The sequence below is a fragment of the Sminthopsis crassicaudata genome, chromosome 2 (genome assembly GCF_048593235.1).
Source record: "Sminthopsis crassicaudata isolate SCR6 chromosome 2, ASM4859323v1, whole genome shotgun sequence".
NCBI lineage: Eukaryota > Metazoa > Chordata > Mammalia > Dasyuromorphia > Dasyuridae > Sminthopsis > Sminthopsis crassicaudata.
This window is the reverse complement of record NC_133618.1, coordinates 329,100,566-329,124,907: the sequence shown is the minus strand read 5'-3', so window position 1 is coordinate 329,124,907 and position 24,342 is coordinate 329,100,566. Positions and strand designations below refer to the sequence as shown.

Here is a 24,342-nt window from a genome sequence, read left to right as displayed (position 1 = left end):
GGTTTTTTCCTTAGGGAGTTGATTAATAGCTTGTTCTATTTCTTTTTCTAAAATGGGACTATTTAAATAATTATTTCCATTTATGTTAATTTGTGCAATCTATATTTTTGTAGGTATTCCTCTATTTCACTTAGGTTATCAAATTTATTGGCATAAGGTTGTTCAATCAAATACCAAATTGAAATTCTAAAAATAAAAGGAGAGATTAATAAAATTAAAAGTTTAAAACTATTGAATTAATAAATAAAACTAAAAGTTGGTTTTATGAACAAAACCAACAAAAATAGATAAAACTTTAGTTAATTTGATTGGAAAAAGGAAAGAGGAACATCAAATTTTTAGTCTCAAAAATGAAAAAGGAGAACTTTCCACTAATGAAGAGGAAATTAGGGCAATAATTAGGAGTTATTTTGCACAACCTTATTCTGATAAATTTGATCATGCTCAGGTCTCCTCCAGTCTTTCTTTTGAACTACCCAATTACTAATGACAATTTTAGACATCTGGTTTATATTTTCACATATAAAAAATAAACAGTTTGTTTTTATTGTGTCCCTTGTAATTAGTCTTTGATATTTATTTTATATTTCTCTTAGATCTTATACATCATATTTTCTATCAAGTTCAGGTCTTTTTGCAACAAAATATTGAAAGTCTGGCATATCACTGAATGTCTTTGTTTTGGTCAGGATTATGCTTAGATTTGATGGATATGACGCTTTCAGTAACAACCTCAGTTTTTTTTTTTTTCTTTTTGATAAAAAATGTTGCATCATCTGTAGTATTTAAAAGTCATGTATAGCAAGTTTTGTGTGATTTTAATTGTGATTATGATATAATTGAATTATCTTTTTTTCTTATTACTCACAATATTTTCTCCTTGAACTTGTGGTTTTTAATGAATATTTTCAAACTTGACTATATTTTCATAACTGGTTTCCTTTGTGATCTAGTATATTTTATTTCATACATTTAAGAAGATGATTTTGAAGACAGAACTTTTGATTCCACAAGACTTATAGGGATCCACGATGTTAAAATGTTAAAATGTTAAAAAATGTTAAAAACTACTGACTTAGAGGAAAGTCTTCAGTCCATTGATTAGCTTCTTAATTAGGAGCTGTGGAAAAATTATGACAAGAATACAGAGTATGAGAAACCATGAATAGTTGAAAAGAATCCAAACACTGATGATATTACAGATCTTTTAAATATTTAAATATTTATTGAAAACTGCAGACTCTATAAAATTGATCTAAGCATATATACTAGAAAAAAGTTGATAAAAGATACACATATGTCTGATAAAATATGCAGATAATATTCCATTGTGTTTGTTCACCAATATATACACTTGCATTTTCTTTTAAATTAAAAATGTTTTCCATGTTGAAATGAATGATTGTATTTGGAAAATTGTTAAGAATTTGCAATGATCCCAAAGAATTTGATAGCATAAATGCTGTTCTTGTTACACTAATATTTTAAAAATAATGCTTTGGAAGAGAATATCATGATTTGGAAAGAGTTGAAATTATAACTAATCCAAAGAACAATTGGCCCTTAATGAAAATGTGGATAAGAAATATACAAGTTGAGAATATATGGAAGAATAATACTAGGAATTTGTTGAGTGCATAGCCATACCAATGATATCAGAAATCTACTATGTTGAGTAAAATAAAGATACCAGTATTTGATCTTAAAGTTTAGAGCAGTGTTGATCTTATATTTTACAGCATCACTCACAAGATCATATTATATATAAATATATGCATAAACATACATATATATACACATATATGTGTGTATGTATTACTTTGACAGTGAATTTATCCCATTGATAAATAATATCATTTTTATTAAATAAGTCATTATTATTAAAATTATTTATTTACTTACTAAGTGCCAGGAATAGTGCTAAGCTCTCAAAATATAAGTACAAACAAAAAGACTGTCTCTGATCTCAAGAGGTTAACTTATATAATTACAATTCTAATTCTTATTTACAACATGGAGAGGCAGCTAGATGGTTCTGAACTGTGCAATGAAAAGGAGTGATCTTCTCAAGTAGTCATGCTTAATCATGTAGATAACTTTCTAGCCTGAGTTGGAAAACCTCTTTATGTTTGACTTTGGAATCAACTGAAAGTTAATCTTCAAATTGATTTTTGGTCCATGTGATTTCAAATTGGAGCCCAATCTAAGACATCTTACTAATTTTCCTTATTCATGTCACTGTGACAACCTAAAACATAAGGGTATATGAATATCTGTATGTACTTATATGTATATTTTGAAGATACCTTTCTTCCTTCTGAAAGATTGTTGATAAGATCATAGATTTTATTCTGGAATATACCTCAGAAGTCATCTAGACCAACTTAGTGATTTAATAGATGAGAAAACCTGAGAGTAAATGGTCACTCAATTACTAATGAGCAGAACCAAGATTTGAACCCTATTAGTTCTGCAGGGTATTTTTTTCCTTATGGAATTTTTCCTCCATGACTTTTCACAGATATATTTTTAGATACTCTTAAGCTTTCCATATATTAATTGTTCTTTAAAATAATTCATTCACAGTTTTTTTTTTACAATGAGTACTTTGGCTTTTTTCTCATTATATAATTTTCTAAAATTGTTTTAGTTGCCTAACCAAAATATATTTTACTCCTTTCCTACTGGAATGTTGAGGAATATCCAATCAATAAGAGAAAGAACTAGAGTTGGAATTAGTAGTTGTAATAATGCAAAGCTGCTTCTTCAGAATGTAGCATCCTTTCTACTTTATCCCTACACGCAGGCAACATAGGGTTGACCCAGAACAAAGCTGTCTCTGAGATCTGATTGGCTCTGGCTTCCCTGATAAAACCTACTACTTATTTATATCAGGGCATAAAATGTTGTAGTTATGTAGAATCTATGCCTTTCAGACTTGATGGGTATCTTAAACCACACAAGATAGTATGCTCCTGTCTTAGACTATGCAAGACAGCATGCTCTAATGAGCTGTTGACCAGACATATTTTCAAATGGAGAGAATCTGGGGATGGTATATCCAGAGAAGTTAAGTAATTTTGTTTCATTTTTGCAGATTCATTTAATCTTAGGGCAAAAAAGCCTCTTTTGTTGCAATTTATGAGTATATTCCAATATTGAACCTGAACTAAGAAGGACTAAGAAGTTACTGGTGTTACAGCCAATCTTCAACAATGATTAAGATCTTAGTCTTCTATTTTGTAATTATGAAGAAACAATTTAACCTCAAGTAGCCTTAATTTACTCATCTATATGTAATTATTTTAATTTACACTACCTGCTTCTACATTTGTTTAACAAGCATCTGCTAATTCAACTTTTAAGAAGTATATAAATATAAGTTGATATTATTATCTCTCCTTTTTATTATTTTGGATGAAGTCAAAATTATTGTTTTCCTTGTCAATTAGATGGTTGTTTTTCCTAAATAGCAGCTATTTAGCTTTTTCCAAAACCTTACCTTTACATCTTTTTTTCCAGTGATGTAAATTTTAAAAATCAATTCAAGGACAATTTAAGTTGTCCATTTTTGCTACTTAGGTTAAATTTATAGATTCATTAACTGCTTTTCATATAGTAGAGGTTTAATATATATTAATTGGATTGAGTGTTATTATATTGAATGTTTCCATGTTAATATCATTCATTTACTGTAGTCTATTATATATCTCAATGACCATTTTTGTAGACTTTAAGTATGAAATTGGTACCCATAGAAATTCTATTTACAGAAATTCCATAGTGTCTGTATGGCTTGTTAAGGTTCTAAATTGATTACTACTGAAACTTGTTTTGGTGTATTATCTGTTGACCCCATTTCTTAGTCTTTTTCTGTCTCCATCTTTCCATTAACTTTCTGAGATGCTAGTGATATCATTATGTTCCATTTAAGTTTGGTATTGCCTGGACTTATTATGAGATAGAAAATATGTTTGTTATTTGGAGACAGAAAAAGGGACTATGAATTTATTGATATAGGGAAATTCTGGATGAGCAAATCCCTTCTAAGAGTATAGGTTAGCACTTTGTGGCTTATAGTCTGTCCCTCTATCCCCTCTGTCTCTTCCTCTCTATCGCTGTCTCTCTCTATCTTTCTGTCTCTGTCTCTTTTTTTCTACTCTTTCTCTCTCCTCTTTTTCTGAATCTCTCTCTCTTCTCCTTTTTTCTTCCCCTTTTCTCCCTCCTATTCCTACCCATCTTCCCTTCCTATGCTCCCCCCACTGTCTTCTTCCCTTCCCCTTCCTGTCTCTCCTGTCCCTCCTTTCCTTTTCTCCTCCTCCTCCTCTTCTTCCTCTTTTCCTCCTCGTTCTCTTCCTCCTTCTCTTTTTCCTCCTCCTCCTCTTCTTCCTCTTCTCCTCCTCGTTCTCTTCCTCTTTCTCTTTTTCCTCCTCCTCCTTCTTTTTATTTTTAGTCAATATGACTTGTTGATCTCAGATAACTCTGCTCACACATAGATTCATAGCCAGACACCCAGGAGAATGAAGCCAAGTGAGCCTTAGAAAACAATAAAGCTAGTGCAGGTGATTGAGCAATTTAAAATCCTAAAAGATGATGCTATTAAATTGCTGCACTCAATATACCAGGAAGTTTGGCTTAATAGTTGCCACTGGGGTGGAAAAGATAAGTTTATATCTAAGTCCCAAAGAAAGGAAATGCCTAGGAATGTTCAAATTACTAAACAGTTACACTCATTTAATATGCCAGTAAACTATTGTTTGTGATTCTGCAAGCCTTTCTCAATAAGTGACCTGAGAATCACCAGAAGAATAGGCTGGTTTTCCAAGAGTTAGAGGAACTAGAGATCAAATGTTCAATCTTCATTGGATTTTGGAGGAAAAGGTCTTTATTTATCTCCTGAAGAACCAGTATGTGAGCCAAGAAGCAAGTTAGAACTGAACATTAAATAATTGATTGTTTAAGATTGTAAAAGTGTATGACAAAGCTAAATATTGTTATCTTATTTAACTTACATACAGAATATATCACATGAAATGCCAGGCTGGATGAATCAAAAGCTGGAATTAAGGTTTCTGGGAGAAATGTCAGAAATCTCATATATGGAGACAAATATCACTCTGATGATACAAAAGGAAGAGGGATTAAGAAGCATCTTGATGAGAGTGAAAAAGAAGAGTAAAAGAAGAGTAAAAAAGAGTTAAAAAATGGAGATCTTGGCAATCCTAGCAAATAGGGGGAGGAAAAATGGAAGCAGTGTTAGACATTCTATTCTTGGGCTCAAAGATTACTGTAGATAATGACTGAAGCCATGAAGTTAAAAGATGCTTACTCCTTGAAAGGAAAGCCATAGCAAATCTGAACAGCATACTAAAAAGCAGAGATATTACCTTGTCAATAAAGGTTTGCATAATCAAAGCTATAGTTTTTCCAGAAATAATGTATGATTGCAAGGGTTGTACTATAAGGAATGCTAAGTGCCACAGACTCAATGCTCTTGATTTATGGTGCTGTAGAAGATTTTTGGGAGTCTCTTGAACAGCAAGGAGAGCAGATAATCAATACTTAAATAAATTAATTCAGGCTATTCAATGGATCAAATATTGAAGCTGAAGGTTAAATATTTTGGCCACATAATGAGAAGATGAGCCTCATTGGAGAAGATCTTAATACTGGAAAAGATTGAAGGCAAAAGGCAAAAGGGAGGGCAGAGGCTAAGATGGATAAATAATATTATGGAAGCAAATGAACATGAGCTTGGACAGACTTTGAAATATAGTGGATGACAGAACTAAGTCTGCCTTTCTATGGTCCATGGTATCACGAAGACTCAGACACTACTGAATGACTTAATAACATATTATAAATTAAAGCTAATAAAATTTTAAATTATTTATTTTTTAAAGTAACAATAAAAATCCATTATATTTCAACATAAGTAGCATATTTTTTTCCTGAAAATAAAAAAGTTTCCCAAGCCAAAAAAAAAATGAGAAGAAAGGTATTGTTTTAATATTTTTGCAAATCTCTGAATAGATTTACAAATTATCTGGCTTAATAGATGGCAGCTGGTTTCTCCTGTTTGCTTCTGTTTTCAGTCTGTTGTGATACACTATTTTGGCTGAAATATAGGAAGAAAGCCGGGTTTCATAAAGTTATATAAATAAGAAAGTGAAGAATATTTTAAGGAAAATATAATTTATTAGAAGTATTAAACATAATTTAAATCATACCCTTCAGAGGTCCAAGGACCACAATTTGAGAACCAATACAATCCAAGGAAACAACTTGTAATTATAGGTTTAGATTATTCTTAACAGTATTTGTAGGGTAGTAGCCATGCCAATATGATCCATTCCTATTTACTTTTTATGACTAATACAGCTAAGCTATTCTGTTTATTATTAGACTCAGATTAGTTTGGTTAATAAAATACCTTTATCTGTTTTCTGGCAAAAAATAGTAGTAATTTCTAGCATTCATATAGCATTTTATGGTTTCCAAAATGTTCTATTGTTTCATTTTTCTGCTTAGAACAATAGTACTTAGTACTTAGGAAGTAGGTCCTTAGTACTTAGGAAGTAGGTCCTATAATTATTTACATTTTACAGATGAGAAAGCAGAAGCTTGAATAAGTCAAGTTACTTGCCCACAACTATTAAATTGTCTGAAGTACTTTTTGAACTCAGGTCTTTCTGATCAGTTTTCCATCTCTATCTACTATTTCACCTAGTTAATTTGTATATGTAAAATTAAAGGAGAATATGACCTTTGCCTGAGGAGGGAAATTTTAAGAATTGAATCTTTTTTTTTTCTTTTCACTTTCAAATTAAAGTAATCCTTTTTTCAAAATAATCAGAAAGAAATATTAAATAAATGAGTGATAGTTTAGGCAATGTTCACTTTGCTGTTGGTCCTGTAGTTCATCTGTGGGGGATTTACATCATAGAAGGCACATTTCCTGTCCTCCAGAAGGTTACAATCTATCTGAGAAAATCAGATGAATGGAAATTGCTTTAATCATAAGTTCTGTATAATAACAAATTCCTCACAACTGATATAAACAATAACACTTGCTATTTGACATAGAGGAGAGAAATCAGGCACAATAGAATGACAAATGAAGGGTTCAGTTGCAAAGTATGGTTTGTTATTTTTAATCCTCTCCTCTTCATTACTTATTTTTTCTTTTCTTTTTTTCTAAATTTTTCCTAGAAGAAAACAGGTTAATAGTGAAGGAAACATTAAACTTCAACCATTAAATGTTAATACACGAGGTGAGAAAATATGAGCTAAACTTTGGAAGGGAAGAAAATTACTAAAAATTACTATTTCCCTAATAGAAAATTATCTAAAATTCTAATCTGAGTTTTCCACAAGTGGTGATCTTAAATTGGGAAAGTCAAATCATAAAATATATTCATATGATTTTATATTTTATTTGCAAAAGTTTTCTCTCCTCACCAGTTTCAACAATGTTTCTTGAATATAATATGAGTAACATTCTTAGTGACAGTGATATGTTGGGTTCTACTTTTTTTTTTTTTTTTCATTTAAATAGTAACTTTTTCTTTCATTACATAAATATTGGTATGATTTTTGTTTTAACTGAACTTTTCCCCATAGTAAATCATGGACATCCAAATTCAATGGATTCTTACCTTACCCTACCCTGCTTTTTTTTGGTTTATTCTTGTGTTGTGTGAATATATAGAATATCTCAGCTTTCTTGTTCATCTGTAGTAAAACAAAATAAGTTATTAGACCAGAGATAATGATAATTCTCCTTTTTAAAAAAATTTTGTTTGAGCTTCTTACACTTGTTTCTTCTTCAACTTAAAACTAAAAGTGATTATCATTTTAAAATAGAATAATTAATAATCATTCAGTATATTCATCACTTTTTGTTAATACTTTGTTAAATTGAGGAAGAGCATTTACTCACCAAGCTAATTAACAATGTTTCATTACATTTGCCAAATTATTATCAACATTATGATTATTTTGCTAAAAATTAAGGAAGATTATTTCTTTTTTTCCTTCTCTCTTTTTTTCTACAAGGGCTAAGTGAGTTGCCCAGCTTCACACAGCTAGCAAGTAAGATGAACTCAGGTCCTCCTGACTTCAGATCTGGTGCTCTATCCCACTGAGCTATCTAGCTGCCCCAGAAGAATATTTTTTAAGGTGTGGATGTTGCCACTCTTACTCTTCTGCTTTCTGACACTCTAATTATTAAGAAGTTTGTTTATATACAAAATACATAATCTGTCTCTAGTTTGTCTCTCTGGGGTCAAATGAAATCAATACAACTTTCCTTTATATATCTGAAGGTAGTTGTCATGTTTGGCATTCTCTGTACTATGTCAACTTGGTTTCTGGCCCTTTCATCATGGTTTACTGTGTCTGAATGTGCTCCAGTTTGTAAATATACTTCTTGAAATGAGATGTCCATAGTTAAATAGAGTGTTTTGAATTAATCTAATCAGGGCAAAATATTGAAAAAACATTCTCTTATTCAGGACACCAAACTTCTATCAATGCAGTCTTATATGACAGGGAATAATTCTGTTTAGTCACATTAAATTGCATCCCAATAAAACAAGTTCATTCATTATCATCTAACCATCATATACTTGCTAAATTGATTTTCTTAATGCAAAGTTAGGATTTATCATACTTATATGATGCCATCTTACTAGATGTGGCTTATTGTTTTAGCTTCTCTGGCTCTTTTTGGAGCCAATCTCTGTTGTCTGGATATTTCTTCTCATTTCTGAATTAATCCTGATTATCCATGTTTTAATCCAAATCATTGATAAGAAGTTGAATGCTCTAGAGACCATGATGGAATGATGTGATACTCCACTAGATTTTATCTTCCAGATTGCCATTAAGGCATTAATAATCATATTTTGCATGTGAGTAACTGACCATCTCTGAAATTAGTCTACACTTCTTCATTTTGTTTACAAATATATTGTTAGAGATTTTATCACGCATTTATATAGTCCACTTTTTTATGTATATGGCATTGCTGGGATCTACCAGTTTGTTATTGTTCAGTCATTTCGATTGCATCTAACTCTTCATGACCTCATTTGAGGTTTTCTTGGCAAAGATATTGAAGTAGTTTGCCATTTCCTTTTCCAGTTCATTTTGCAGAAGAGGAAACTGAGGCAAAGAGGTATAACTGACTTGTCCAGTAAATGTCTGAGGCAAGATTTGAACACAGGAAATTGAGTCTTCCTCACTTCAATTCCAATACTCTATCCATTGGACAATCTCACTGCCTCAGTTAGATAGACTTAAAGTATGTCTATCTAAAAAGGAAATAAGGTTAATATGGCATGATAGTTTGAATTGTTCTTAATGAATTGGATTATAAAAATCACTACTTCCTTTTCTCTGTGATTCTAACACATTTTTAAAAAATAATGTATTTAATTTATCTGAATTGATGCAAAGTGAGCAGACAAGGAGAGTATATGTAGTACTAACAATATTATATGATGTAACTGTGAATGACTTAGCAATAGATATCACTCAAAAACACAATAATCCAAGACTATTCTGAAGGACTGAAAGATGAAGAAAGATAGAACTGATGAAGTGTAAGTAGAGACTGAAGCATAATCTTTTAAATTTTATTTTTCTAGCTCTTTTGACAATATGGCTAATATGGAAAGATGTTTTACATGATTTCACATTTATAATTGATATCATATTTCTTTCAATTTTTTGAGTTTTTAAAACATTTTTATTGAACTAAATACAAAAATAAGAAAAAACAGAATAAAAAGACAGAAGAGAAAAACAAAATAAAATATTTTTATGTGCCCAATAGAATATCAGGGAGGGATGAAAATATATTTTAAAAAATTTCATTTCCAAGAAAGCATATATAACAATAGAAGAGGAGCAAAGATGGTGGAGCGGGCACATGCATCAATCTAAGCTCTCCTTTATCCTCAGACTGTTTTTTATGAAACTCAGCCTTGGAATTAGTGCTTGACTGTCAAAATTCATGAATATTAGGAGTACAACACATTACCAATAGAAGATAATCTTGAAGTTAGCCAGAAAAGATCTATTTTTTCTTGAATGTGGGGATAGAAGAGGGCTAGGCCAGGAAGAAACTCAGGCACATAGGCAGTGAGAGCATGGGAAACAGCTCACACTGAGCATATTGGAGGGGTGTGGGGTGTGGTCTTCACAGGCTGAAAATTTGTGGGGAGAACTTTACCACAGCATTGACTACTCTGCTCTGGCAGCAAGCCAGTAGAGAACCTATAAACATAGGGGGTAAAGACTATATACCAAAATGCTAGCAATTCTCTCTGGACCTGGCCACACCCACCCAGCACCAGGAGAGACTCAGCACAATCTCAGTGCAGATGCTGGAATCAGTGCAGTGCAGCTATTTCTATCCCACTACCACTTCACTGCTACTTTTCTGTTGTCTATTGAGGAAGCTCAGTAACCCTACATTGTCCCAAAAGCAGACTGCAGCTTTTTGTTTGTTTGTTTGTTAAAATGAGTAAAAAAGGCATAGCAGGTTCTAACTATAGATAACTTCTATACTGAAAGAGAGCAGACTTCAAGTCCTGAGAAGACTAAAAGCAGATTGTCTCCAGATGAAGCCCCAAATGGTGATATAACCTGGTCCCCATCACACAAGGCTTTCACAGAAGAAATTAAAAAGATTCTTAAAAAAGAGCTAGAAGAAAAATGGGGAAAGGAAAGGGAAGCTTTGCAAGAGAGTCTGGATAAGACATGTAACTCATTAAAAGATAGAGTGGATAAAGAAATCAGAAAAACAGAATTATTGAACTGGAAAAAGAAAATAACTCCTTAAAAAATAAAACTGGTGAAGTGGTAAAAATTCCATAGAACCAAACAACTTATTACAAAAAGAAATAAATGAATTACTAAATGAAGAAAATAATTCATTAAAAATCAGAATTGAACAAATGGAAATGAATGACTCGAGGAGACACCAAGAATCAGTCAAACAAAACAAAACAAAACAAAAACAAACAAAAAAAAAAAAAAAAAGAAAAATGTTAAATACCAACTTGGGAAAACAATAGGCCTGGAAAATAGATCTAGGAGAGATAATCTAAGGATTATTGAACACCCTGAATCATGAAGAAAAAAAAAAAGCCTAGATGGTTTTTCAGGAAATCATCAAAGAGAACTTCCCAGATGTTAAAAAAGCAGAATGTTAAATAGACATTGAAAAAATTCATCAATCGCCTACTGAAAGAGATTCCAAAATCAAAACTCCAAGAAATTTTGTAGCTAAATTCCAGAACTATCAGACCAATGAAAAATATTACAAGCAGCCAGAAAAAAAAAACAATTAAAATACAGAGGAGTCACAATAAGAATTACTCAGGATCTAGCAAGAGTCCACATTAAAAGATCAAAGGGCCTGGAATTTGATATTCTGAAAGGCTAAGGAACTTGGTATGCAGCCAAGAATAACTTACCCAGCCAAACATAGTATTTTCTTCCAGGGAAGAAGATGGACATTCAATGAAATAGATGAATTCCGTTTATTATTGATGAAAAAACAAGAACTAAGCAAAAAAGTTTGACCTCCAAATATAGGACTCAAGAGAAGCATAAAAAGGTAAAAAGAACTCTTGAGAACTATATTTCTGTTATGAGTATACATAAAGAGTACAAATATATTTTGTTTTTACTGTTATAATCTGAAAAAGGATCTAGAGGTGGAAAGAAAATTGTACCAGAAAAAGGGAAAAGTGGAGGTATTACATCTCACAAAGAAGCAAAGGAAACCTATTATATCTGAGGAAAAGAAGGGAAGGGGGTAAACATAGTGTGAATCTTACTCTCATCAGAATTGGCTCAAAGAAAAAATATTAGACATATTGTGTTTACAGAGAAACTTTTCCCATATCATTGAAAAATTGGAGGGGAAAAGTGAAAAGGGAAGGATAAGGCTAAATAGAAAGGAATACAGAAATTGTAAGGGAAAGGTTTAAGAAAAGTGAAGGGACTCTCAGGGTGGGGGGAGGGATCATAAAGAGGGAGGGCTGTGTGAGGAAAGTGGAGCTCATACGTTTAATACTGGGGAGGGTGGTAAAGGGTAAAGGAAAGAGAAAAGCATAATTGAGTTTAATAAGATGGCAGGAAATACAGAATTAATAATTTAACCATAAATATGAATGGCATAAACTCCCTGATAAAGTGGAGATGGATAGCAGGCTGAATTAAAAGCTAGAATCCTACAATATATTGTTTGCAGGAAACACACTTGAAGCAGAGAGATACATACAGAGTAAAAGTAAAAGGCTGGAGCAGAATCTACTATGCTTCTTGGTTCTATGAAAAAAACAACAAAATAGATAAACCCTTGGTAAATTTGATTAGAAAAATGAAAGAGGAAAACAAAATTGTTAATCTTAAAAATGAAAAGGGAGAGAACTTGCCACTAATGAACAGGAAATTAGAGCAATAATTAGGAGGTACTTTGCCCAACTTTATGCCAATAAATTTTATAACTTAAATGAAATGGATGAATACCTTCAAAAACATAGATTGCCCAGATTACCAAAGGAAGAAGTAAATTGGTTAAATAGTCCCATTTTAGAAAAAAGAAATAGAATAACCTATTAATCAACTCCCTAAGAAAAAGTCCCCAGGACTAGATATATTTACATGCAAATTCTACCAAACATTTAAAGAACAATTAACTCCAATGCTATATAAACTGTTTGAAAAAAAGGGGGTGATTGAAGGAGTCCTACCAAATTTCTTTTATGACACAGACATGGTACTGATACCTAAATCAGGTAGAAGGAAAACAGAGAAAGAAAATTATACACCAATCTTCCTAATGAACATTGATGCAAAAATCTTCAATAAAATACTAGCAAAAAGATTATAGAAAATCATTCCCAGGATAATACACCATGACCAAGCAGGATTTATACCAGGAATGCAGGGCTGTTTCAATATTAGGAAAATTATTAACATAATTGATTATATCAATATCTAAATTAACAAAAAACATATGATCATCTCAATAGATGCAGAAAAAGCATTTGATAAAATCCAACATCCATTCCTAATAAAAACACTTGTAAGCATAGGAATAAATGGACTTTTCCTTAAAATAGTAACATCTATTTAAAACCATCAGTAAGAGACTTCCTGCCAACATGTTGTGATCCACAGTCAGTCCTTACAATCCTCTTTCTGCATCTGGATGGTTCTCTTCATTTCATCTATTGGAATCGCCCTGAATTACCTCATTGTTGAAAAGAGCCAAGCCCATTTTAGTTGATCATCACATAATCTTGGCTTGCTGTTTACAGTAATCTCTTAATCCTATTCCCTTTACTTAGCACAACTTCATGTAAATTTCTACAGGTTGTTTTGAGATCATCCTTCTTATCACATCTTAAACAACAATCATATTCCATTCTATTCATATAATGTATTCAGCCTTTCCCCAATTAAGGGGCAACCACTCAATTTTCAGTAACTTGTTATTACAGAGATAATTGCTATAAACATTTTTTTGGTATTTGTGAGTCCTCTTCCTTTTTTATGATCTTTTTGGTATACAGACCCAGTAAAAAATATGCCTGTAGCTTTTTCACACTACTGTTTTGGGGCAGATAGGTAGGTCAGTGGATAGAGCAACAGTCCTGAAGTCAGGAGGACTTGAGTTCAAATTTGGCCTCAGACACTTAATACTTCCTAGCTGTGTGACCTTGGGCAAGTCACTTAACCCCAAATGCCTCAGGAAAAAAGAAAGAACATACTACTGCCTTGATCCAATTTTTGTTTATAAAGAATCTTATATTACAATATCCTAACTGTCTTTCCCCTAGACTCTTTGAAATGCCTTCTCCTGAGACTTGGTTATAAATTCAACTATCATTGGCATTTTGAGGATCATCTTTACCTCAAGAAGTAAGGTATTCCTGTTTATTATTTAGAATAATTTTCTCTTGAAGGAGATAATTGTCCCTAAGCAAACTTTGTTAGCACAAAGAAGCCTCTGTCACATTTGAAGTGCTCCATCACTATTGCATCTTATTTCTATGCCAGTTTTGTAGTCTTCTAGATGGAACTTTCTATTGAGTTTATCTTACTAATTGGGCAATCTCTACTGGAATCTTGCTCCAGTTTAACTTTCTCCATATGTGCTTTCTATTACAATACTCCCAAGTTACCACCAGCACTACCACACCACCATCACCACCATATTACATTTTATCTAATCTGTTTGTTTTGAAAAAGATCTGTTCATGGATAATGTACAGTCCTACTATCATCTTAGTTATATTTATAAGATTGTGTTTAACTCATTTGTTGTAGTACAGTCATTTCAGTTGTGTTTGACTTTTTGTAACCTGATTTGAAGTTTTCTTGGCAAATATAGTGGAGTGGTTTGCCATCTCCCTCTCCAGTTTATTTTGCAGATGAGCAAACTGAGGCAAGCATATTTAAAGTACTTGTTCAGGATCACTTGGCTAGTGTCAGCCAAATTTTATCTCTGGTCTTCCTGATTGGGAATAGAGGGTGTGAAACTATTCACTCTTACCAATTAGCTGCCTAATTTAACTCCTTACATTGTAAATTTATTTTAAGATTTTAAGCTCATAAGATTTTTTTAAAAAATCATGGTTTTCTGCATAGATGTATAGAAAAATAAGTTTAATTATTGCTCCTTACCTGGATATGGGCATCTATAAATTGCTGAGTGTCTCCATCATTGTTCTTATATAATAATGACTACTCCTGGTGATAGCTAGTATAGCTATTTAACTGGACAATTTTCTTTCTTTTCTTTAATTTTCAGTTTAAAAATCACCTTCTGTGCTAAATCTTTGCTATTATTTCTTAATGTTGATATCTTCCTCCTGCTGATTATCCTGTTTATATTGTGTTTGTACATAGTTGATGACATATTATCTTCCCCATTGTGTTGAAAGCTCCATGAGAGAAAGGACTGCCTTTTACCTTTCTTTGTATCTTCAGTGTTTTGCATAATACCTGGCATGTAGTAGGTATTTAATAAATGCCTGATTGACACTTCTTCTCTATAAGATTTCTGATCAAATATATTTTTCTGGTTTTAGTTAGATAGATATTTTACATTATCTAGTCAAAAACCTTTCATTATTTTATCTTAATTTCTGGATCAGAAATCCAAATCCTGTTCTCTGACAATATTTACTAATGATTCACCCTAATTAATCTTTCTTCATTAAATTATACCAAGTGATGACAATCTTCATCTTTTGCTTTGTGATTTTCAATTTCTTTACCAGGGATTTTAATGCCCAGAGATACATTTTAGCATAAATCATATTTTATTGCACATATTATCAGAAATGGGGGTAGATCTTAAGTTTTGATAATTCTCAGGGCTCTTTTTGCCATGAATCAGATATATGTCTGAGAAAAAACAGCATATTTCCTTATTGTTCATATAAATTTGGCACAGGAATACTTCTGTATCACTGAATAGGAAGTATTTAAATATCATGGTTTATCTCTTTTTCTCGTATATGTTCTTCTGGGAGCACCTATATATCTTTATAACATTTCTATACACAGGGAATTACTATCACATCAGACATTCCAAGTGTATCTCTTTGACAAGAGCCTTGAATCTGGTACATTGCTCCAGAAGTGAAACATTCATATGTTTTCTTCTCTGTGCTAAATTCTTTTTTTTTTTTTTTAAAGCTTTTTATTTTCAAAACATATGCATGGATAATTTTTCAACATTGACCTTTGCATAGCCTTGTGATTCAGATTTTTTCCCCCCTCCTTTTCCCCATCTCCTTCCCTAGCTGGCAAGCAATCCAATATATGTTAACATGTTAAAATATATGTTAGATCCAATATATATAAACATATTTATACAATTCTCTTGCTGCACAAAAAAAAAATCAGATCAAAAAGGAAAGTAAGAAAATGAAATGCAAGTGAACAACAACAAAAAGAGTGAGAATGTTATGTTGTGATCCATATTTAGTTCCCACCGTGCTCTCTCTGGGTGTAGATAACTCTTTTTGTCACAAGATCATTGGAACTGGTTTCAGTCATCTCATTTTTGGAAAGAGTCAATTGTGTTAAATTCCTAAACAGCACAACTCCTTTGCTACTTTCGATGCTTTTCTGCCTCTTCAGATTACTCTGCTTTTTTTTTTCCTATTGAAGAATTTATTCCATCCTTTTAATGACTTCATTCTTTTCAGTGGATCACCATCCTTCTAACTTTCTTTAGTTGGTTTTTAGTTTTAGTTTTAGAACACAAAGCAATCTGCATCAATTAAATTCACATGTAGGTATTGACTCCGCAAGAAATGCACAAATAATACAACATGTACAGCAAAACATCTTACCTTCTTCACTGTGCCAACAATCATTCCTACTACCTCCTCTTTCCCCCTCCATCTTCCTTTTCCTCTCTTCTCATTTGTATTCCTTCTTGCTCTCCTTTCTCCTACCTCTCTCTTATTCTTTGCTCTTCTTCCCCTCCTTTCTCCTTCCTCCTCTTTCTTCTTTCTTCTATCTCTTCCTCCTCCTCTTCCTTCCTCTTTTCCTTCCCTTCTTTTCACCCTTTTCTTCTTTTCTACCTCCCTTCTCTCCTCCTTTCTTTTCCTGCTCCCCTTTCCTTCTCCTCCTCCCATTCTTCCTTCCCTATACTTTTTTGTTTTTCCTCTTCTTTCTCTCCTTCCTCTCCTTCCTTTTCCCTTTTCCTCTTCTCCTCCTCCCTTCTTCTTTCTCTTAATCATCTGCCTCTCTTTTCTCTTTTCCCCCTTCCATCTTCTCTTTTTCCCTTCTCTTCTCCATCTTCCTCACAGAGTAGGAAACATTTTTTTTAATTTGTCTTTTAAAAAATAGCTAAGTAAAAGTTAATTTAGGCTGATATTATCCATAGTTTATATTTCATATAAAAAGAAAATTTACATTTTGTACAATAGATATAAACATTAATTTAATTCAAGTAAGTTCAAGAATAGTAGGTTCCTATTATATGCAAAGTTTTATAAATTAGCTTCTTTGCCTTTAAGAAAGGAGATCCTTTTATTTTGGAATATACCTCAGTACATTTGTGTGGGTGCCATGTGCTGCTGATAATAAGAAACTTTACTTTGAAAAGTAAGAGTCTTAGTATTGGAGAGATATTTAAGTATTTTTAGTGAAGTGTAAAAGACTATATTCTAGCTCCTCACTATATTAATAATCAAGACTTTATTGAGCTTCTCTTGGAAATTTAGCAAATGTTAAGGCTTTTGTTCAGTGTTCCCACTTAGCCTTTAATTTGTGCTTGGTATCACATGTTCTCTTTGTAGTCATGCCTGAATTTAGAGTTTACCCTTTTCTCTCAACAAAATTTACTTGTATCTATATTAAGAAAATTCTCATAAACTTAATAGCAAGTGAAATCAAGTCAATAAGCATTTATTAAGCACCTGTTAGGTGTCAGGCACTGTGCTAAACACCAGGGATACAGAAATTCTCTCTTCTCCAAACCCTAACAACTATGAACAAACAAGATATCAAGAGGGCAAATTCCATGTGACCTACACTGGGAATGAGTTAAAATTAAGTGAGCTTAGGAAAACTTTCTTGCAGAAGGTGGAATTTTCATGGAAACTTTAGGGAGCCATGGCAGCCTGGAGATAGAGATGAGAAGGAAGAGAATTCCAGGTATAGAATGACGTAACTGTGTAGGATCAAGGAAGAGGGGAAACAGATATGTGTTAAATATCTACTATGTTCCAGGTGATGTGCTAAATACTTCAAACAAATATTACTTCATTTAATATTAACAGCAACTCAAGAAGTGGGTGTTATTATTATTCCCATTTTCCAGTTGAAGAAACTGATGCAGGTAGATGTTAAATGACTTGCCTAATAGGTGAATGAGGTCAGATTTGAATTCATCTCCCTGACTCCAATTCCAATACTCTATCCATCTGGCTGCCTAGGTGAAGACAGGAGATAAAGCCTCATGTGAGGAACTGCAAGGAAGTCATTGCCAATTTTAAGATGTAGAAAATTGGGAAATTTAAGTAGGAGCTAGATTATAAGGGACTTTAAATGCCAAAGAGATGATTTAATATTTGATCCTGGAGGTAATAGATTACAGCTCGAGTTTATTAAATAGAAGCATGGTATATATTTGTTATTTAGGGAGATCAATTTCATTAGGAGAATGAACTAGAATTGAGGCAGAATACCAAACAGCAGGCCATTTCAATAATCCAAGGAGGAAGTAATAAGGATCTGCACCAGAGTGTTGTGAATGCAAAATTGATAGGATGTGTCAACTTATTGTATAGTGGGGAAAGAGGGTGAGAAAAAGTGAAGATTTCAAGGATGAAATCTAGGTTCTGAGCTTGAGTGACTGGGAGGATGATGGTGTCTTTGAGAGAAATGGGAAAAACAGGAAGAGGGGAAGGTAATGAGTATGCAAATGACATTTTTTTTTCTTGTAATAAGAAAAGAGAGGTAACTTTTATAAGTATTAAAAGAGCCTTGAAATATCATATATAATAAAATGAAGTTTAATTATTTTACTTTATTTGATGGATGTCTTGGTCTGTTCTGTATATGGATTAAGATAACTATAACTAACATATTACTATGTAGTATATGAAAAAAAATAGTCTGAAGTGGACTTTATTTTATTTTATTTTATTTTCCAGTTTTATGTATGGGGAACTGACAGACAAGAAGACCATTGAGAAAGTCAGGCAAACTTTTGACAACTATGAGTCAAACTGCTTTGAAGTTCTTCTATACAAGAAAAACAGTATGTATTAACAATATGTATAAAGTGTGAACTATCAACAAAATATACCAATTTTTAAAATTGATAGTGTTTTTGAGTTAACTCCTAATATTGGGAGAATTTGAGCAATTGTTTTGTTCCCTAGCATCTTCAGGGGCTGACAAAATCTGATAAGGGAGAAAATGGCTTAAAGAATACCATTTTAACCTAGGAACCTGGAGAAATATAGACCAGCATTAAATAGTCCATTACCTTAGTGTCAGGTAGAAAGCTAATACTAAATAAATATTTATTAATAATTTTGCTGATACAAACATAGAGTTTCAGCATTGAAAAATACCTCCTTGATTCACTTAAGTTGATTTTGAACAAGATAAAATCATTCTTTAGGTTTAAGTAAGGACATTATACATTCTCAAGTATGGTATTGATATATAAAAAGACCACTCTCTGCATACAGTGTAATTGCAATACTAAAATCCCATAATAAAAGAATTTATTTTTATCATGGGTTTAATTATATTATAGGTTTTCTTTTGCCTTCTTTTACTGCACATTCACCTCTGGTCTTAGTATTGGAGAGATATTTTGTATCTTTTTTGTATTTTTAATGTAATTTTAGTATAATTTAGTATAATATGAAAAATAAAATGTAGGTGCCATCCTTTTCCATTGTAATGAGGTTACTTATTATCTGAAACCAACTCTGAAAATTCTCCTTACCACTGACTTTTTTCCAAATTAACCTCTCAAGGAAAAAAACAGTCAAATATAGCACTATTTTTGTTGGATTGTTTGTTTTATTGACATATTTTATATTTATTATAAACAATTTTTATATTACAAATTTTTGTATTATAAACAATTCCAGATTGCTGCAATTTTTTTGGAAAGGAACACAACTAAGCAAATTAACAACACAATTTCTACTTGAATCTATATATAACATTTTAAACCTGTAGCCTCTTCAAACTCTATTTGTAAAATAATTTTGTTTTTAATGAATAAAAATCTACTTTTTCTCTCTTCTTACTCCCACCCCATTGAAAGACAAGAAAACTTCCTTATGATATAGATATGTACAGTCAAGCAAAAAAAAAATCCCCTTATTGTTTATGTTTAAAAATATGTTTCATCCTGTACCCTAAATCCATCATACCTCTGACAGGATGTGAATACTGTTTCATCATCACACTTCAGGGATCATAGATGATCATTCCATTAAGTATAATTCTTATACATTTTAAAGTTGTCTGGCTTAATTGTACTATTGTTGCATGATTTGTTCTTCTGTCTATTTTACAATGTATCATTTTATAAAAATCTTAAAGTGTTCACTTTCATAATAATAATGGCATAATATAAATTGTTTTTATGGTTCTGCTTATTTCACTTTGTCAGTTCATATTAGTTCTTCTTTATTTGGTGGAAATCATCTATTATTTCATTTCTTATAGCACAATAGTATTTCATCACATTCATAATGCCACAATTTATCCAGGTACTTCTTAATTGATAAGTATCCTTTCAGTTTCTAATTTTTGCTTGGCAGTGATATAGCTGCATCAAAGGGCTTTCAATATTTAATAACCTTTGTATATAATTGCAAATTATTTACAATATAATTGGACCCATTCACTAGACCATCATCAATGCCTCAGCATTCTTGTTTCCCAATACCCACTCTAACATTTGTCATTTTCTTTTTATCATCGATGTGATGTACAATCTCAGAAATGTTTTTGCAATTCTATGTTAGTGATTTTGGTTAGTTTTCCTATATCATTATAATAGCTTGACTTTCTTCCCTTTAGAAATGACTACTCAGAGTCTTATAAGCTTTATCAATTGGTGAATGACTCTTTTTTATAAATTTCATATATTCATTTAGATCTTTTGTTAGTATAAGGCATGGAGTATTGTCAAAATCAAACTTCTTCAATACTACTATCCAATTTTCCTAGGAGTAAAAAAAAATCAAAGAGTAGGTCTTTATTCTAGTAATGAGGATCTTTGTGTCTCAAAGACTGGACTAATTGTATTTTGTCATAAATCCATATATTTTTCAAGGAACAAAAGGCACTTTATCAAAACAGATAAACCACTTTTATTTTAAAATAAAAGAAATATTTATGTATTGAAGTAAGGTTTATGAAAAATACATGGAAAACATATATGATCAAAATATACATACATGATAGGCTCTTAACCATTTTACATATACAAAAGTTGAGCCACAGGGCAGGGTATGGAATAAAAATTGAATATTAATTTGTAGCAAAATCAGAATTTTATTTATTCAATCAAAATAATGCATTAAAATAGTCAAATTATCAAGCTAAATCCTTCATAAAAGATAAATAACAATAGTTTGTAATTTCAAGAAAATTATGCTTTTATTCTTCTAGTCCTTGGCTTCATCTAAGAGGTTAGTCTTTCTAATGCTTTCATCTTTCCCCAGAAGCAAGCATTGCGTTTATATGAAAGGCTTCTTTAATGTACACACCATTTAGTCTCTTCTCAGATGTAGCATGTTAAGTTTGAAACAAAACAAATATGAAAAACAAGGAGCTTCAAAATGATGCAATTCACTATGACCTTTTTTTTTTCAATGCATTATTCTCATCTTTGGCTATTCTTGGTCATGTCCTTTACTTATATCTAAAAATTAATAGAACTTCTTGTATTAAAAATAAACTGAATTTTAGAGTCAAAGAACCCCCAATGAGAATCTCTACAACCAGTTTTCTGCTCTCTGATGGATATAAATAGAAATAACTCAGGTTGTCTTTTTCTTTGTTAATGGCTAAATGTACTATTTTCTCCTGCTGCCTTTTGGATCTTGTTAGAAATAACTTATGAATCATTATAGATTTTTGCATGAAAATGCCATTAATATCTATGCTATTTATATTATAAAGACTAGAAGATAGACTTAAGCCTTTCTTCACTTAAATACTTTTTTTGCAAGGCAATTTGGCTTCTTTGGGTTATACAGCTAGTTAGCATTAAGTGCTTGAGGCCATATTTGAATTCAGGTTGTCTTGACTTCAGGTGCTTTATCTAGCTGCCTTGCACTTAAATACTTTTAAGACAGAAGAATTCATAGAATTTTCAGTGAAAAAAACAACTCGAGCAAAAAAAGATAGAAAGACTTTTAATGACATAGGCAGGGGGATACTATTTAAGCATAAATGAAAATTTCTCAAAGTTTGATTCTTTGATTTGTCTGCATCTTAGCAAATTGAACAGCATTCTTATTAATTTCCCTTAAATTCAATTTCCCCTGAGTTTTTCATCATTCATTCTTTTAACTTCTCACCTCCTTTACCCTGGTTGTTTTTATTTCACCCATGCTAGAAGTGCATTGATACTTTTGGTCCCAATCCTACTGTTGACTGGCACAAAAACTTTGACCTGCTCCTTTCAAAACCTGATCATTCCTTTTTTAGAGAATCTGGTGACCACCTCTTCTGGATGCTCATCATATTCTTCTTGATGAGGATACATAGTTTACTTTAGTCCTACTGCATCTCAGACCTCCAGACATCAAACTGTTCACTATCCTCAGCTTCCTCAGTAGTAGGGATCATAGGCATAGGCCACAATTCTCAGAGGTGAATCACTCCTCAAAGAGCTTCATACTCAAACCTAGTTTTCTGATTTGAGGAATATGGGTGAAAATACAAAGACTTCATTTTTTCTCTTTAATTACCTAGAATATCTTATGTATGATTGCATATTAAATATTGTTGATATAATATCTAATTATTATAGTACAAAAATAGTAAACATACTATTTATATAGTGTTGGGGTTGCTGTCCTAGGTACCTATCATACCCATCGTGTGAAGGCAACTAATCTCTCCTGTGTGTCTTGTGATAGAAGTGTTCCTGTGATAGAAGTCATGTTAGCTTCAACTTACCAACTGGTAAGCTTTAGAAAACAGCATTTCAGAAATCGCCCCTAATTCCACACATATTTTCACTTTTGGTAGCAGGAATCTCAATGTTTCAGCTATCCAAATTTTGACTCATGGGATCATATGATTTTTCAGCTGGAAAGGATTTTAGAAAACATTTTTCCAACCCTTTATTTTGTAGATGAGCAAAATGAAGTTCAGGATGGGAAAGTAACTTGTTGCTATTAGTAATTAATTTAGAACATCTCACAGAAAAGTGGCATAAGTAGCCTGTTTATCCCAATAAGAGGTCAAAGAAATAGCCATTAGTTGTTGTTGTTGATATAATATATGTAATATTTTAAAGCTTTCAAAGACCTTTACCAATATTATCTCATTTGATCCTCACAACACTGTTAAAGGGGTGCTATTTTTATCTTGGTTTTACAGATGAGGAAACTGAGACAGAGAGGAGTCATATTCAGGGTCATATTCACCCAGATCAATGTCTGAGGTGAGATTTTAACACCAAACTTCCTGTTTCTGAGTCAGGGTCAAATAGAACATAGGAGATTTAAGTTAGGATTCAAACCCAGTTATTTCTGTCTCCAAGTTCATAATTCTATAATTCAGTACTCTACATCTAAAGAATAAATTAGCAGGACACTACTCTGGCTTTTGTGGTTGTGATGTGATTTTTAGTAGTAGGGAAGTTAGTTATTAGCTGGGACATTTGGGCAGCTAATCCTCTCTACTCAGTGTAATAGCTAACCTTGGAAAGATCAAGTGGTCAAATACAAAAGAGTACATTCATTAGAGAAAGTCAGTTAAGTCAGTTGTTAAAGTTTGTATAAAATCTCTCATTTTGATATTAGTTTTTGTTTTGAGGATATTAAACTTGGTTTTCACAAGAAGAGTAAATTATTGAATATCAAAATATACTTACAGATTAAATCTGATAAAGTACCCACATATTCATAACTATATGAAACATAACATTTTAGAGAGTTAACATATTGAACAGAGCTGATTTCAGACTCAAGTCTTGGATTTGATTTATGCCTCTGATATAAACCTGTTATGTGATTATCTACAACTTATACCTCTCAGTGCCCCATGCAGTTTTCTAAGTCTCTAAATTCCAGAACAGATGTTGATGTTTTTTGACAGAAAAAAAATTCATCAGGACTTCCTTTATAATATTAATGTTTAATATTGCAATGATAATTACCATTTGTAGAATATTTTAAGACTTGCAAAATACTTTACTAATATTATCTTACTGAATTCTCACAACAGTTCTAGAAGGTAGGTTGTTACCTTCATTTTACATATGAGGAAACAATGAAACAGATTTAGTAACTTGTGCAGAATCACATACCCAGTCTCTGAGGCCAGATTTGAACTGAAGTCTTTCAGACCTCAGGGTGGCACTCTAACCATGATGCCATCTCTCTGCCAGTGTACAATATTAATGAAATCACAGATGCGATACAAACTTGTTTTACTAGATGCAGTAAAAAAAAAAAAAAAAACAACAACAAAAAAAAACAAATAAAACATAAATAAGCAATGCTAAAATACAAAGTGGTGAGATATCAGATACTCCATGTGTGCTATCTTATTTGAAAAGGAAAGTAATAAGTG

The 24,342-nt window shown here is 32.0% G+C and overlaps 1 protein-coding gene across 1 annotated transcript in view; it reads left to right on the top strand.

Annotated features, from left to right (window-relative positions):
• The window catches only part of KCNH5 (potassium voltage-gated channel subfamily H member 5), a 472,518-nt gene that overhangs the window by 39,597 nt on the left and 408,579 nt on the right, over positions 1-24,342 (top strand). Inside the window, exon 3 of the mRNA XM_074290315.1 lies at positions 18,708-18,814. Coding sequence (XP_074146416.1) covers positions 18,708-18,814 — 107 coding nt within the window. The remainder of the gene's footprint in view (positions 1-18,707; positions 18,815-24,342) is intronic.